The 12,142-nt window shown below is 38.4% G+C and overlaps 1 protein-coding gene across 8 annotated transcripts in view; it reads left to right on the forward strand.

Annotated features, from left to right (window-relative positions):
* The window catches only part of DZIP1 (DAZ interacting zinc finger protein 1), a 70,467-nt gene extending 59,292 nt beyond the window's left edge, over positions 1 to 11,175 (forward strand). For all 8 annotated transcript variants that reach the window (XM_023754711.1, XM_023754712.1, XM_023754716.1 and 5 more), the window contains 8 exons: positions 1,184 to 1,326; positions 2,643 to 2,805; positions 3,100 to 3,229; positions 3,809 to 3,862; positions 5,677 to 5,873; positions 7,166 to 7,296; positions 8,400 to 8,574; positions 10,349 to 11,175. In XM_023754711.1, the coding sequence (XP_023610479.1) occupies positions 1,184 to 1,326; positions 2,643 to 2,805; positions 3,100 to 3,229; positions 3,809 to 3,862; positions 5,677 to 5,873; positions 7,166 to 7,296; positions 8,400 to 8,574; positions 10,349 to 10,425 (1,070 nt within the window). In that variant the 3' untranslated portion in view covers positions 10,426 to 11,175. The remainder of the gene's footprint in view (positions 1 to 1,183; positions 1,327 to 2,642; positions 2,806 to 3,099; positions 3,230 to 3,808; positions 3,863 to 5,676; positions 5,874 to 7,165; positions 7,297 to 8,399; positions 8,575 to 10,348) is intronic.
* Positions 11,176 to 12,142: the final 967 nt, after the last annotated feature.

The following is a 12,142-nucleotide window of genomic DNA, read 5'->3' on the forward strand; positions in this document are numbered from 1 at the left end:
TTTAGCATTTGATTTAGAAAGCCGCACTAGCAAAGTATATAAAAGCATCATCATGCAAGGTTCCCCCTCCTATTTAATGTACAAATAGTAATTTGACTAATTTTGCTGTCAGCAAACCCATTTATTAATGAACAGACAATATTCTTTACTACTGGAATTGAGCTAGTGTTCAGAAAACATCTCAACCAAAGGCATTTTGTTTAAGATCTACACATCTAAGTGCCTTGGGCACCTAAAAATCCCATCTACTGAAATGGATGGAACAGGGAAAATGGAGTGTCTGTGGGGGCCCTCCTTTAGCCCCAGACCCAGGCAGTGGTATTTGGTGAGACTCCCCTGTTTGGAGACTAGGAGATTAGACTCCAAAATGATACTACTGTTGTATTCTCCCAGATGTTTCTTTGCACCTTCTCTAAGGGTCAGAGCTGCCCAGCATTGGGTCTCTTTCATCAAGCTTTCCATTTTTTTTTTATGTAGGACTCAGTTCTTCAAGGTCACACGCCCCTTCTCCAAATTCTCTTTAAGTAGACATTTTTTAGTGGGGGCAATAAAAGAGGAATAGGGAAGGAAAAGTTAGAAGAACCTGGCCTGTTATTTTTCCTTTATTTTAAATTATAGGTTGTTTTAAGCAAAACATGCTTTTCCCAAGACTTCTGTTAACCTCTTTTTCATTTTGGTAAATATTTTAAGAGGGATAGTTTCACATTTTGAAATTTCATATGAACTTAATTTCTATTAAGTTTACTGTATAAAAACTTAGTTATTTAAAATAAATTGAGCTTTTTCTTTGTAAACTGATAAATTCTAACTGGATTTAGGAAAAATGAATCATTCAGGAAATAGTAAAATAATTTTAGAATAAAACTTAAACTTCTAAATTTGTTTTTTCCCCATTGTGCTTCTTTAGAGACAAACTTCTTGCATTATTTACCTAGTTATAATTCAGTTAAGGGATCAAGAAAGAGTCTTTAAAGACATTTGAAGTTTTGAAGCTGACTTAAAGTTTTAAAAGCTACAGTACTTAAGCATTATACATTGTGCTGAATGACTAAAATATCCCCAAACTTAAAAGATTACAAATGCTTACTTGCTGTTTAAAAGTTGTATTTTATCCTTTTCTACTTAGAGATTTAATGTATTTGTTTAATTGCTTTTTAAAGCATTTTTTGAAACTTTATTTCAGGAAGGGAAAATGAACAGAAATTTAAAAACAGCAAGAACCATGTCAGGAAAACTTGGAAGACTAACCCCTCTCTCACTAAGAAAATAAGATCAATCTTGGAGCAGAATTTGTTGGGGAAATTGGAAAGCTTGGGGATTAATGCAGTAAGTTTACTCATTTTTTGAACATTTGCTGGTTTGCTTTCTAAATAAGAAAGAATCAGAGATGAGAAGAAGACATGTCAGTTCTGTCCACATTAGGAGACTAGAGGTTAATGCACCTTTCCAAGAGCTTCATGAATATTAAATCATTTAAACATAGAAACAAATCTCTGAGGTAAGTGACAATAGTATCTATAAGAGAGGTTAAGTAACTTGCTTCAGGTCACACAGCTAGTAATGAAGGAGCTAGGGTTTGTATCTCGGCAGTTGCAGTGCTGCTTACATTCTGCTATTACCTTCAAATTGTTGCCTATTACAAAATCAGCACTTAAGCAATACCTGTTAAATGAATGGGTAAATGAATTATATTTCATGTTTTTGCCAGATTGAATTATTCGGGTACAACATGTCATATATATTATTTGCTTTTTACATTTTTATTGATATACATAAAATATATAAATCTTAAGTGAACAACTTGAATTTATGTACCTATATATGTATTTACATATGGATGTGTACAGTGTTTGTGTAAATAGATCTGTATATACACATATGTATCTATGTGTAGACATGTCCATGTATATATAGATATGCATGTGTGTACATATGTGTTCCTGTATGTATGCATATAATCATGTGTGTGTATGAATTTGTGTGTATACGTCTCTGAGTGAGTGTGTGTGTGTGTGTGTGTGTGTGTGATCTGTACCTACCACCCAGATCAAGACATTGATCATTTTCAAAACCCGTTCCTTAGTCAATATCACACCTTTTTTCTTCAACAACAGGTAATGGTTATTCTGACTTAATTTTGCTTGTTCTTGAACCTCATGTGAATGAAATCACACATCATGTAGCATTTTATATATGAGTTCTTACGCTTATGATTTTGTGTATAAGATTCATATCTGTTGTTTCATTTCGCAGTGGTTTGTACTGTAGTATGCATTTTACTGCCTGAATATGCTACACTTTATTCCCTATTGATGGACATGTGGACTTCTAATTTGTGGCTCTTTTTGACCACTACATTCTTACACATGTATTTTGATGGACATAGGCATTCTTTTCTCTTGGATATCTATCTGGGAATGAAATTTCTGAGTTTCGTTTTAATTGGTATAGCCAAATAGTTTTTCAGTGTTTGTACCAATGTACACTATCCCTATCAGTGCATGAGAGTTTCAGTTGCTCTTTCACCAACTCTTAGTGTTGTCAGTCTTTTAAATTTCCATAGGCTCTTTTTTCAGGTGGGGTTTGACCATTCCTTATCTCATCCTGGGATAAATGACTAACTTAATATTTTATTCCTTCAGGATACACGTGGTATTCCAAGCGATCAATTGAATAGAGTGCTAAGAACCATGGAATCAAAAAGACATAATCAAGAAAGACAGATGCCTAATATTCAGCAAATTCGAGAATCCCTTGAACATCAGGTCAGCTCTAAAATTGAGGAGAGAATAGCACTGACTTCAGGTAAGGCTGTTACTAACCGCCATTTCATTTCTGCAGATGGAAGTGAAATTGAACAACCTTTTCATAACTTTAAATGGTTCACAAACTTTGGCACTTAATTTGTGACTTTATTGTTGTCTGAACCATTAAGTGTTGGTTTTTGTATTTTGTTTTTACATTTAAGAGAAATCCTTTAATGTGGGCTCTAGACCCTAGAGATGGGCTTGTTCATTTCAGTGCCAGCATAGACAGTATTGCAGTCTTTTCTTCTGCTTTTCATGCACTGAAGACTCATGAATAACACTACTATTCCAGACAGGTACAGCGGTTCTCAAGGGGAAACCCTTTCAACTGGAGAAATACCCAAAGCAGTACAACTTCCTCCCAAAAGCAGACAGTTGATTAAACAAAGACCTGTTTTCACTGATAGAACATCTGTCCCAAAGTGAGTATTTTCCAACCCTAAAATTTTTACATTAATGCTTATCTTAGCTTGGGCTGCCATAACAAAATATCATAAACCCGGCGGCTGAAACAACGGAGATTTATGTTCTGACACTTCTGGAGGCTGGATGTCCAAGATCAGGGTGCCAGCTAGCCAGTGAGGGTTCTCTTCCTAGACGTGCAGGTGGTTGGCTGCCTTCTGGCTGTATCCTCACCTGCTCTGGTCTCTTTTCCTCTTCTTACAAGGATACGAATCCCCTCACGAGGCCCCCACCCTCATGACCTCAGACCTAATTACCTCTCAAAGGCCCTTTCTCTAGCTACCATCACTTTGTTGGGGGTTAGGGCTTCGACATGATTTTAGGGGGACACAACATTTAGCTCACAACAATGTTTAACCCAACAGAGAATCATAGTTGCAATTTCTACCCTTTCTCTCATTGGTACTGGGAGACTCTTGTTGCTCACCCTCTTTAATATACGTTAAAAGCAAAAATCACCAATTCCATAGAAATGTATGTTAAATTACATTATTCACTCATGCTGTTTAGAAATAGTTTTGTTTGTTTGTTTTTTATAGAATTAAGAAAAATATCACAGAAGATCATTTTCCCAGAAAGTCTTCAAATATTACGTGAGTAGAGTACTTGGGTGGGGAGAGGTCATTTAAAAAATTGTTTCCCCTGAACATCCCTTTCATTGTAAATTAGTATGCTCATTGTGGTTAACTAAAGCCTTAATTATTAAATGTCATAATTAACTTGTTATTCCTTTTTGGCATTTATTTGTTTCTTTATTAGTTTTTACACAATATAATAGTGCTTATCACATTGTGGCCTCCATTAAGAAGTGGAACCAGCCCTGACCGGTGTGGTTCAGTGGATAGAGCGTCGGCCTGCAGACTGAAGGGTCCCAGGTTCGATTCCGGTCAAGGGCATGTACCTTGGTTGCGGGCACACCCCCATTAGGGGGTGTGCAGGAGGCAGCTGATCGATGTTTCTCTCTCATCGATGTTTCTAACTCTCAATCCCTCTCCCTTCCTCTCTGTAAAAAATCAATAAAATATATTTTTAAAAAAGAAAAAAAAGAAGTGGAACCACCCTGAATCACTTCCATTGTCCCCCCACCAGTGTCTAGTAACTTTCAATAAGCTTGATAAATTAAAGGAATGATGTTGACTTTTAATGGCTGGTGTGGCCAGATGATACTTTAGCATTCTAAGGCTCTCTTAGGGTACTAAGAATCCTAGCTCAGTCAGTCATTAACTGTGTGCCATTGATTCAATTGAGTCCCAGTTTTAAGTTCAGTGTTTTTAAAAAGATTTTCTTTTTTTTTTTAAGAGAGAAAGGAAGGGAAAAGGAGAGGGAGAGGGTAACATCAACATGAGAGTGAGACATCTATCATCTGCCTCCTGCACGCCTCCTACTAGGGATTGAGTCCGTAATCCGGACATGTGCCCTGACCAGGAATTAAACTGGCAACCTTTTAGTACATGGTACAACACCCAACCCACTGAGCCACACCAGTCAGGGTTAAGTCTCAGTTTTCTTATCTGTAATATGGGATGATACTGCCTTTTCCACAGCAAAGTTATACAAATTAGTAAGAATATATGAAAAGGGCTTGGCCTCAGTGCTTGACACTTGTGGGTACTCAATAAATTATAGGTATATTACTGTTATTAATTATGAGGAAAACTAATTTTATAATTGAATTTCATTATCATTGACTTATTCTAAAGATATAGATACTATAAATCTGTACATTGATGCCTTATGTACATATATAAATATATATAGATAGTAGAGACAGTAGAAATATAATATAGTAGAGACAATATAAATAATGCCTTACCCTTCAAAAGCTCTTTTCATGTACATAATCTCATGGGAAGAGCTTTATTTCATGGGATATAGTATAACAACAATGTCTGAAATCTAACTGTTCAGTGAATATTTTTTAAATGAATGAACACTGCTCTGAACTTTCATTTCCCTTTAAAATGGGGTGACAATTCATGTGGTTATACAAACGAGATTGTAAAAGTGCTTTGTAAGATACGGTGTAAAGGTAAGTTATAAATAATGACACTATTTTTAAAGGTGAAGTAGTTTTATTGCCAAAAATATTCTTTCCCACTGAGAAATATTTTTCTGAGGTATGTAAAAACCAAGAATGTTAAGAATATACAAGTTTGAATTTAGAGGAGGAGTGTCATAGCTTCAGTCCATTTTGGTATTTATGCCAAATGGTTGTCAGGTCTGGATTTGAAATGACTCTCCAGCCTTTTGCAGAAGTCCTGGCCTTGCCGCCATCTCTTCTCGGCCACACCTTTTGTTTGTTATGCTCCTGGGAATTACCTGAGAAAGTTCCCACCACTTTAAGAGGCATCATCATTTGTAAATCCTGAAACTTGTGAAAACAGCACCCTCTGTTTGATTCGTTTAGGTCGCCTCCCTTTAGTTCTGAGGAAGATTTGGATGCTGGCGACCTCGTCCAGGCATACACATCCCCAGAGTTACCTCTTGTGCCGCCGTCTAAAAACAACAAGAGTAGCTTTGGGAGGAAAACTGTCAAGAGTGACACTGACTGGACCGAAGGCAGTGAAATTGATGACTCCTCTGATATTTCTCCCAAGCCCATGGGTGAGCTTTTATCATTAAAAGTCCTTTTGGAAATTTTGTTTAGGGCCATGGTTCTCAACCAGGGGCAGCCAGCACAGGCAGCCTGAGCTGGAAATGTGCTTGAGGAAAGGACAGGGCTTATCCAAAAGCTAAGGATAATGGACAGGGCTTAGCCACAAATGATATTCACATGGAAGGAGAGGAAGGATTCGGGAATGCCTGGGTGTATTAGTCTCCTTGGGCAGCTATCACCACGTACCACATACTGGGGGGCTTACACAAATGAATGTGTTGTCTCATAGTTCGGAGGCTGGAGGGCCAAAACCAAGGAGGCCGAGTTAGTTCCTACTGGGGCTGCAGGGATCTCTCATGTCTCCCTATCATCACATGGGCCTCCCTCCATGAGTGCCTGGGTCCAGATTCCCCATTTTTGTAAGGGCACCAGTCATACTGGAGTTGGGCTCACCCTAATGACCTCACTTTAGCTTCATTATCTCATAGTTAAAGGGCCCAGTCTCTAAATAAGGTCACATTCTGAGGTATTGGGGTTAGGACTTCAACATATGAATTTAGAGAGACACAGTCAACTAATAAAATTGGGTGACTATACGAATGGCTATTCTAATACATTCTGCTTTCGGAGATAGGGCAAGTCTAAAGGAACATAAGGTACAAGTCTGTAACTGTTGTTAATTTGCTGAAGAGAAGTGGTACTTTAGGTTCACTTAAAAAAAATTCTGTTCAAAATAATTTTTAAAATATATTTTAACCATATCAGATGTAAATTAGTTTTGGTACTACATACACATATATTTGTATAATTGTCTAAAATATAACTAATTCATTTAAAATAATCAATATTGTTTTTGAAAATACCCATATGAATATTTTATTCATGTAGGTTACCTCACTGAAATTAATGTTTCTGATCAGAACTTGAATGAGACCATCCTTCTTTGATTTAAAATGAAAATTTTTGGTGGGCGAATAGTGCATATACAGATCTTGTAGCATAGAAACCCACACACCTGAAACCTATATGTTCATGTTGACCAATGTCACCCCAATAAATTTAATAAATAAAAAATAAATAAGATAAAAAATTTTACTGCTCCTAGTCTAGAGAGCCATTATTTTTTTAAGGAAATTATTAGTATTTAATGTAGCATTTTAAACCCAAAAATACATCAGTTGAGTTTAATAGTACATACTTATTTGCAAAGCTTAGATTCAAAATTGCTTGTTAGGTTATTTTGGAACTGAAGATAGATACAAGTTTTTTAAACTTTTCCTATTTTCTGTTGGTCATATAGGAACCTCCATTAAAACATTAACTGAAAAAGTTGAAAAGACGGTTTCAAATCAAAGAAATGTGAGTAAGCCAGTTGGCGGGATTAATGTTGCTGAAGCATTCATCAAAAGAGAACTTAAAGAAGAACTAAAGGTGAAATCATTTTTACTTGCTAACTATAGAGAATTTCATTGTAATTTTATTTTTTGTAGTAAAGAGGTTGAGATTTTTACCTTTTCTTGTTTTCAGTATTGCCTTTCTTCCCATTCCATAGAGAATCAAAGATATTGGAATGATAACTGGTAACAATGTCTTATGCTTATCAAACTACAGCTTTTCAGAATCCTGTCCTGTGTGTTGATGCTTGCAGATATGAGATGGTTTGTCCTCAGAAACTTGTTTCAGCCTAGAATCTGGGGCCTCTAGATCTGAATCCAGGGACTTTTCTGCTGCCATGGTGTGACCTGGAAGTAAAATAGGGACTCTTCAGGGTTTAGTCCAACTCAGTAGTTGGTGGAGAAATCCTTCAGTAGTTGGTGGTGAACCGAGAGGAGGGCAGAGCCTGAGCAGAGGAGAGGCCCTTACACGTTCCGAGCAGTTCCAACACCCAAGACACCGGTGTTTCTGTGGAGGAAGATCTCCCTTTGTATTTCTGGCACAGCTCAGACGTGTCGACAGGGTCTTCTAGTAGTAGTCGTTCTTTGCTTCATTTTTCACTTGGATGAATTCTTTTCCTGTTCATTTATGGAATCCAGAGCATTCTGTCAAACTACTTCTATTAGTTAGTGCTATTTGTTTTACACCAGCCAAATATGACAAAAAGCCATGTACATATTTCCAGGCAGAGCTCACGTGCCTCCCTTAGAAGGTTGTGGTAGATAGGCAAGTCCTTTCGGGCAGGGGCTATGCCTGCAGGGCCCGCGTGCGGATTAAATGTCGCTATTGCAGGTAAGAGCTCTGGAGCTGCCCTAGCTCCTACTTTGGGGAGCATCCTAACTTTATTTCTCAAAGGCAGTGTTTCTGGAGTTTTCCAAATTTATGATTGGTAGAGTAGAAAACATACGTTTCCATGGCAAGAAACAAAAAAGGGTTTTTTTTTCTTCCAACACGGATTTCTAAATCCATTTCCAGAAATGACCAGAGCATGGATCCTCTGAGGTTCCCAGCTTCATAACGCTCAGTGTCAGCAGCTCGTCTGGCCAACAAAGTGACATGTGCCACTTTAGGAAACATTATTCTCCATGTGTTTCTTTTAGTGCTCAGATGTGGATGATGACGACTGGGACATATCATCCTTAGTAGAAGAAAAGTCTCTGGGGAAGATAACCGGGAAAGAGCAGAGAGAACCTCCGCCTGTGAAGCATGAGTCACATTTGGCTCAAGTGCCAACTGCCTGGGGTGCACCAACTCCGAGAGGGCCGAAGAGAGAAGGTGTGCTACTTTGGTGTCTTGCAGAAGCTCGGTCCATTTTCCAATTACTGCATTTCATCTTTATAAATATCTAATTAAGTTATGCAAATATATCCTCAGACAGAAACACTGTTGGCACAACAAAGACCTCGATGCTTTATGTTATTTTAATAAGGACTGAATATGCACAACTTACTGATTTGTGTATATTTACTAATTATTTTTATTTCCTTTTAGAACTAATCTTTAGTATTTAAATTTTTACATTGTTTTTGAAAATGCCCATATAAATATACTCTTCATGCAGGTGCCCCATAAAAATTAAAATTTCTGATCATGCACTTGGATGAGGCCATTCTTCCTGTGTTATTCTGTTTACATATTAAGTATTTTTATTGTCTTTGAAGGAAGATTTTTCTTGTGGCATTATAGCCAGTGGGATAAATGACAATGAAACATTAGTAGAAACTGTTCCTGGATAAGTCCTGGAGTCTGCATAAGGCCAGAGACTTAACTCTTGATGCATTAATTTTTTAAAATTAGAAAATGTAATTTATGTTTTTTATCAGAGTAAATCTTGCACACGGTGAAAGTCAAGTCGTACAGGAGCGCTTTCCCACCGGTAGTGCCCCATCAATCTGCTATTAGTGCCTCTGCTTCTAGACCAGTGATTCTCAACCTTCCTAATGCCGCGACCCTTTAATACAGTTCCTCATGTTGTGGTGACCCCCAACCATAAAATTATTTTCGTTGCTACTTCATACCTGTAATTTTGCTACTGTTATGAATCGTAATGTAAATATCTGATATGCAGGATGTATTTTCATTGCTCGCGACCCACAGGTTGAGAACCGCTGTTCTAGACTTATCAACTTGAGATATTAACTGTCAATGTCCTATCAAACAGATGAAGACTTGGCTCATTTTCTCCACTCACACCTCTCATTGGTATTTTTGTACCCATGTTTGTAATTTTAAATTAACACGTTAATACCAGCATTTGCTCTGGCCACTTGCAGCACTATCTCTCAACCACCCTGCTTTGTAAAATGAACCATTGCTACCTCTACCTTTCACTTCACCTTTTCCCTCCACCAATGTGTCAGCGGGGCCTTTACTCTCACACTGTCAAGTCATAACACCGACCTCTGATCTGGAACCGTCATTAAGTTCCCCGTGCTGCGCCTGAATATCGATTCTAATCATTGAAAAACCAAAAGGCCATGTTTACGGTACAGTGACTCCAAGTTCCCAGGGCAGAGAGGACTCTCTTAGTCCATTTCCTTTGTCTTCTCCCTGTGCCAGGACCCCAGGCACCTCAAAAAGAAAACTATCTAGAATCAAACTCAAGTGGAACTCACTAACTGTTCAATGACTCAAGACAGTTTTTAATAAACTTTATATTTAAGCTCATCTACCCTAGAAAATCCATGTTTACCACTTAAACCCTATTTAGCTTTTCTATTTTGTTCTTCTTTCTTTACCACCTACTCACTCAGAGTTAATAACAAAAACAACAAAGGCGAAGTGAGTGCTGCCAACATGCAGGCCACATGCTGAATGCAGGGAAGGAGCTTCCACACAGGGTCCCGGGGAATAACCTGGAGATGGGGCCATGGCGCGGTTGCACTGACTGTGGCTCCTGCACAGCTGTGCGCGCTGGGGGTGGGGACTGGTGAGCAGACCTAGACACGGAGTGATAAACGGCGGTAGGAAGGTATGGATTTTCCAGGCTGGACAATGCGCTTGTTTAATCATCGGGGCCTCCTCTTCCTCCTTCTCTCTCCCTCCACAGGCCTTCAAGATGAGTCAAGCACACTGAAAAGCAGCTTAGTCACTGTGACTGACTGGAGTGACTGTTCAGATGTATAGCTGTAGCTCCCAGGTCAGAAGATCCAGGTGCCAACAGTGTGTCGGCATCGCCGAATGTCAGTAACTTGCCAACATGATACTAATGCTCCTGCCTTAGGGCATGTTCCACGATAACTAGGAAGCTGCTTCAGAGAACAAGGGTCTCTTTAATGGCACCTAATACAGTCTTGAAAAACAAATTGTCAACAGATTTTGAAGCATATAAAGTGTTTAAGACTTCTGCTTAAAAATAGCGTGTCATTGAAGGCATAAAAAGGTTTTTCTTCAGAACGGTACAATAGTGTTTCAGTGTATTTTTTTCCAACTAATTTTTAAGTGAAAACTTTTAATTACAGCAGGCTTTGGTTTGACTTAAAACTTTATGTCTTTCTTATGTATGTGATCACATTGGAAGTGTTTTATTATAAAATTCTGTTCGTATCCTTAAAACTGAATTAGTGGAGTCAGTGAAATCTTAAGGGTAGATTGATTATTTTTCTTATAGAAGTTTAGAACTATAAAAATATAGCTAGGCCCATGTTAAATACATTTTCCAGAAGTACCTTTACCACATTCAACTTTGATCCATTGTAAGCATGTTGTTAAAAAACAATTATTTTTTAACTTTACCATTTCTGCAGCATAATGTTTAGCTTGGATATTTTATGAATAAAATGTTACTATTTTCAAGATGGATTCAAGAATTAGTTCTCTCATCTTCTCTAGCTAGACCTTCTCCACCAATAAACCTTTCTTTGCTCCAAACCCTGATCTATTGAGTATTGGCCTTTCTTTTGAAGCATTGGCACACGAGCCTTGGGCTTGTAACAAAGGGTGAGCCAGCCAGGAGCTAGAGTTCCTAGTGGATTGGCCCCCACTGTGCTGACCACCTAAATTGTGCTGCACCACCCCCCCCCTCACCTCACCCCCTCCTGCACTTGTCATATTTGGAGTAAGGAAACATCTTTGGACTTTGGTCAATTGTCTGTGTGATATAAGCAACCTTCCCCTCCTCCCACCGCCCCCCCACCCCCCTGCCCCCAGCAGTTTGGTAAATGATACCTTTGTAAGCAATTTTGAAGCATTTAACATTTATATTTTTCTCCCTGCCTAATCCCTCAAGAAGTTTGGAGACTTTGATTATTATTATTTTCACGGCAACATGGTTGTTTGCATAACGTTCTATAGGAATCTGTTTTCTCTATAATAGGACACAGATTAGAAACCCTTGATGAGGCTTTGACTGGAATGTCATGTTTGAAGGAGACATGCACAGACTCTGGATCTCCCCAGAAAGCTCGAAGGAATTGAGGTTGACTTCTGAGGCTGATCAAAGCCCCTTGGAAAAACAGCCTGCTACCTTTCTTACATGGTTCATGGCAGTCTTTCCGGGTAAGGAACAGAGGTTGCTTTCCTGGGAGATGGCAAAGGAAGACCCTGAGGACATTTTGGGGGACCTCGAGAACCCGAGGAATTCACCCCAATCTATAGGTATTACAGGCAAATGCTGATGGCAACTATGGGGCTTGGCTTCTCAGCCATGAGGCTAATCTGGAGAGTCCTTATGAAATTCCAGCAAAGCAGATATATAATCAATTGCTGTTCTTGTCGTACTTATGCAAATCACAGACCAAATTTACTGAAACTAGACTTATGCAATGGATTAGTCTTAATTTGGCTATCTTTCATAAAATGAGGGTGATTTTCGAGAGAGAAATTGTTTCAATTGAAACCATAA

The sequence above is a fragment of the Myotis lucifugus genome, unplaced genomic scaffold (assembly GCF_000147115.1).
Source record: "Myotis lucifugus unplaced genomic scaffold, Myoluc2.0 scaffold_64, whole genome shotgun sequence".
Lineage (NCBI taxonomy): Eukaryota > Metazoa > Chordata > Mammalia > Chiroptera > Vespertilionidae > Myotis > Myotis lucifugus.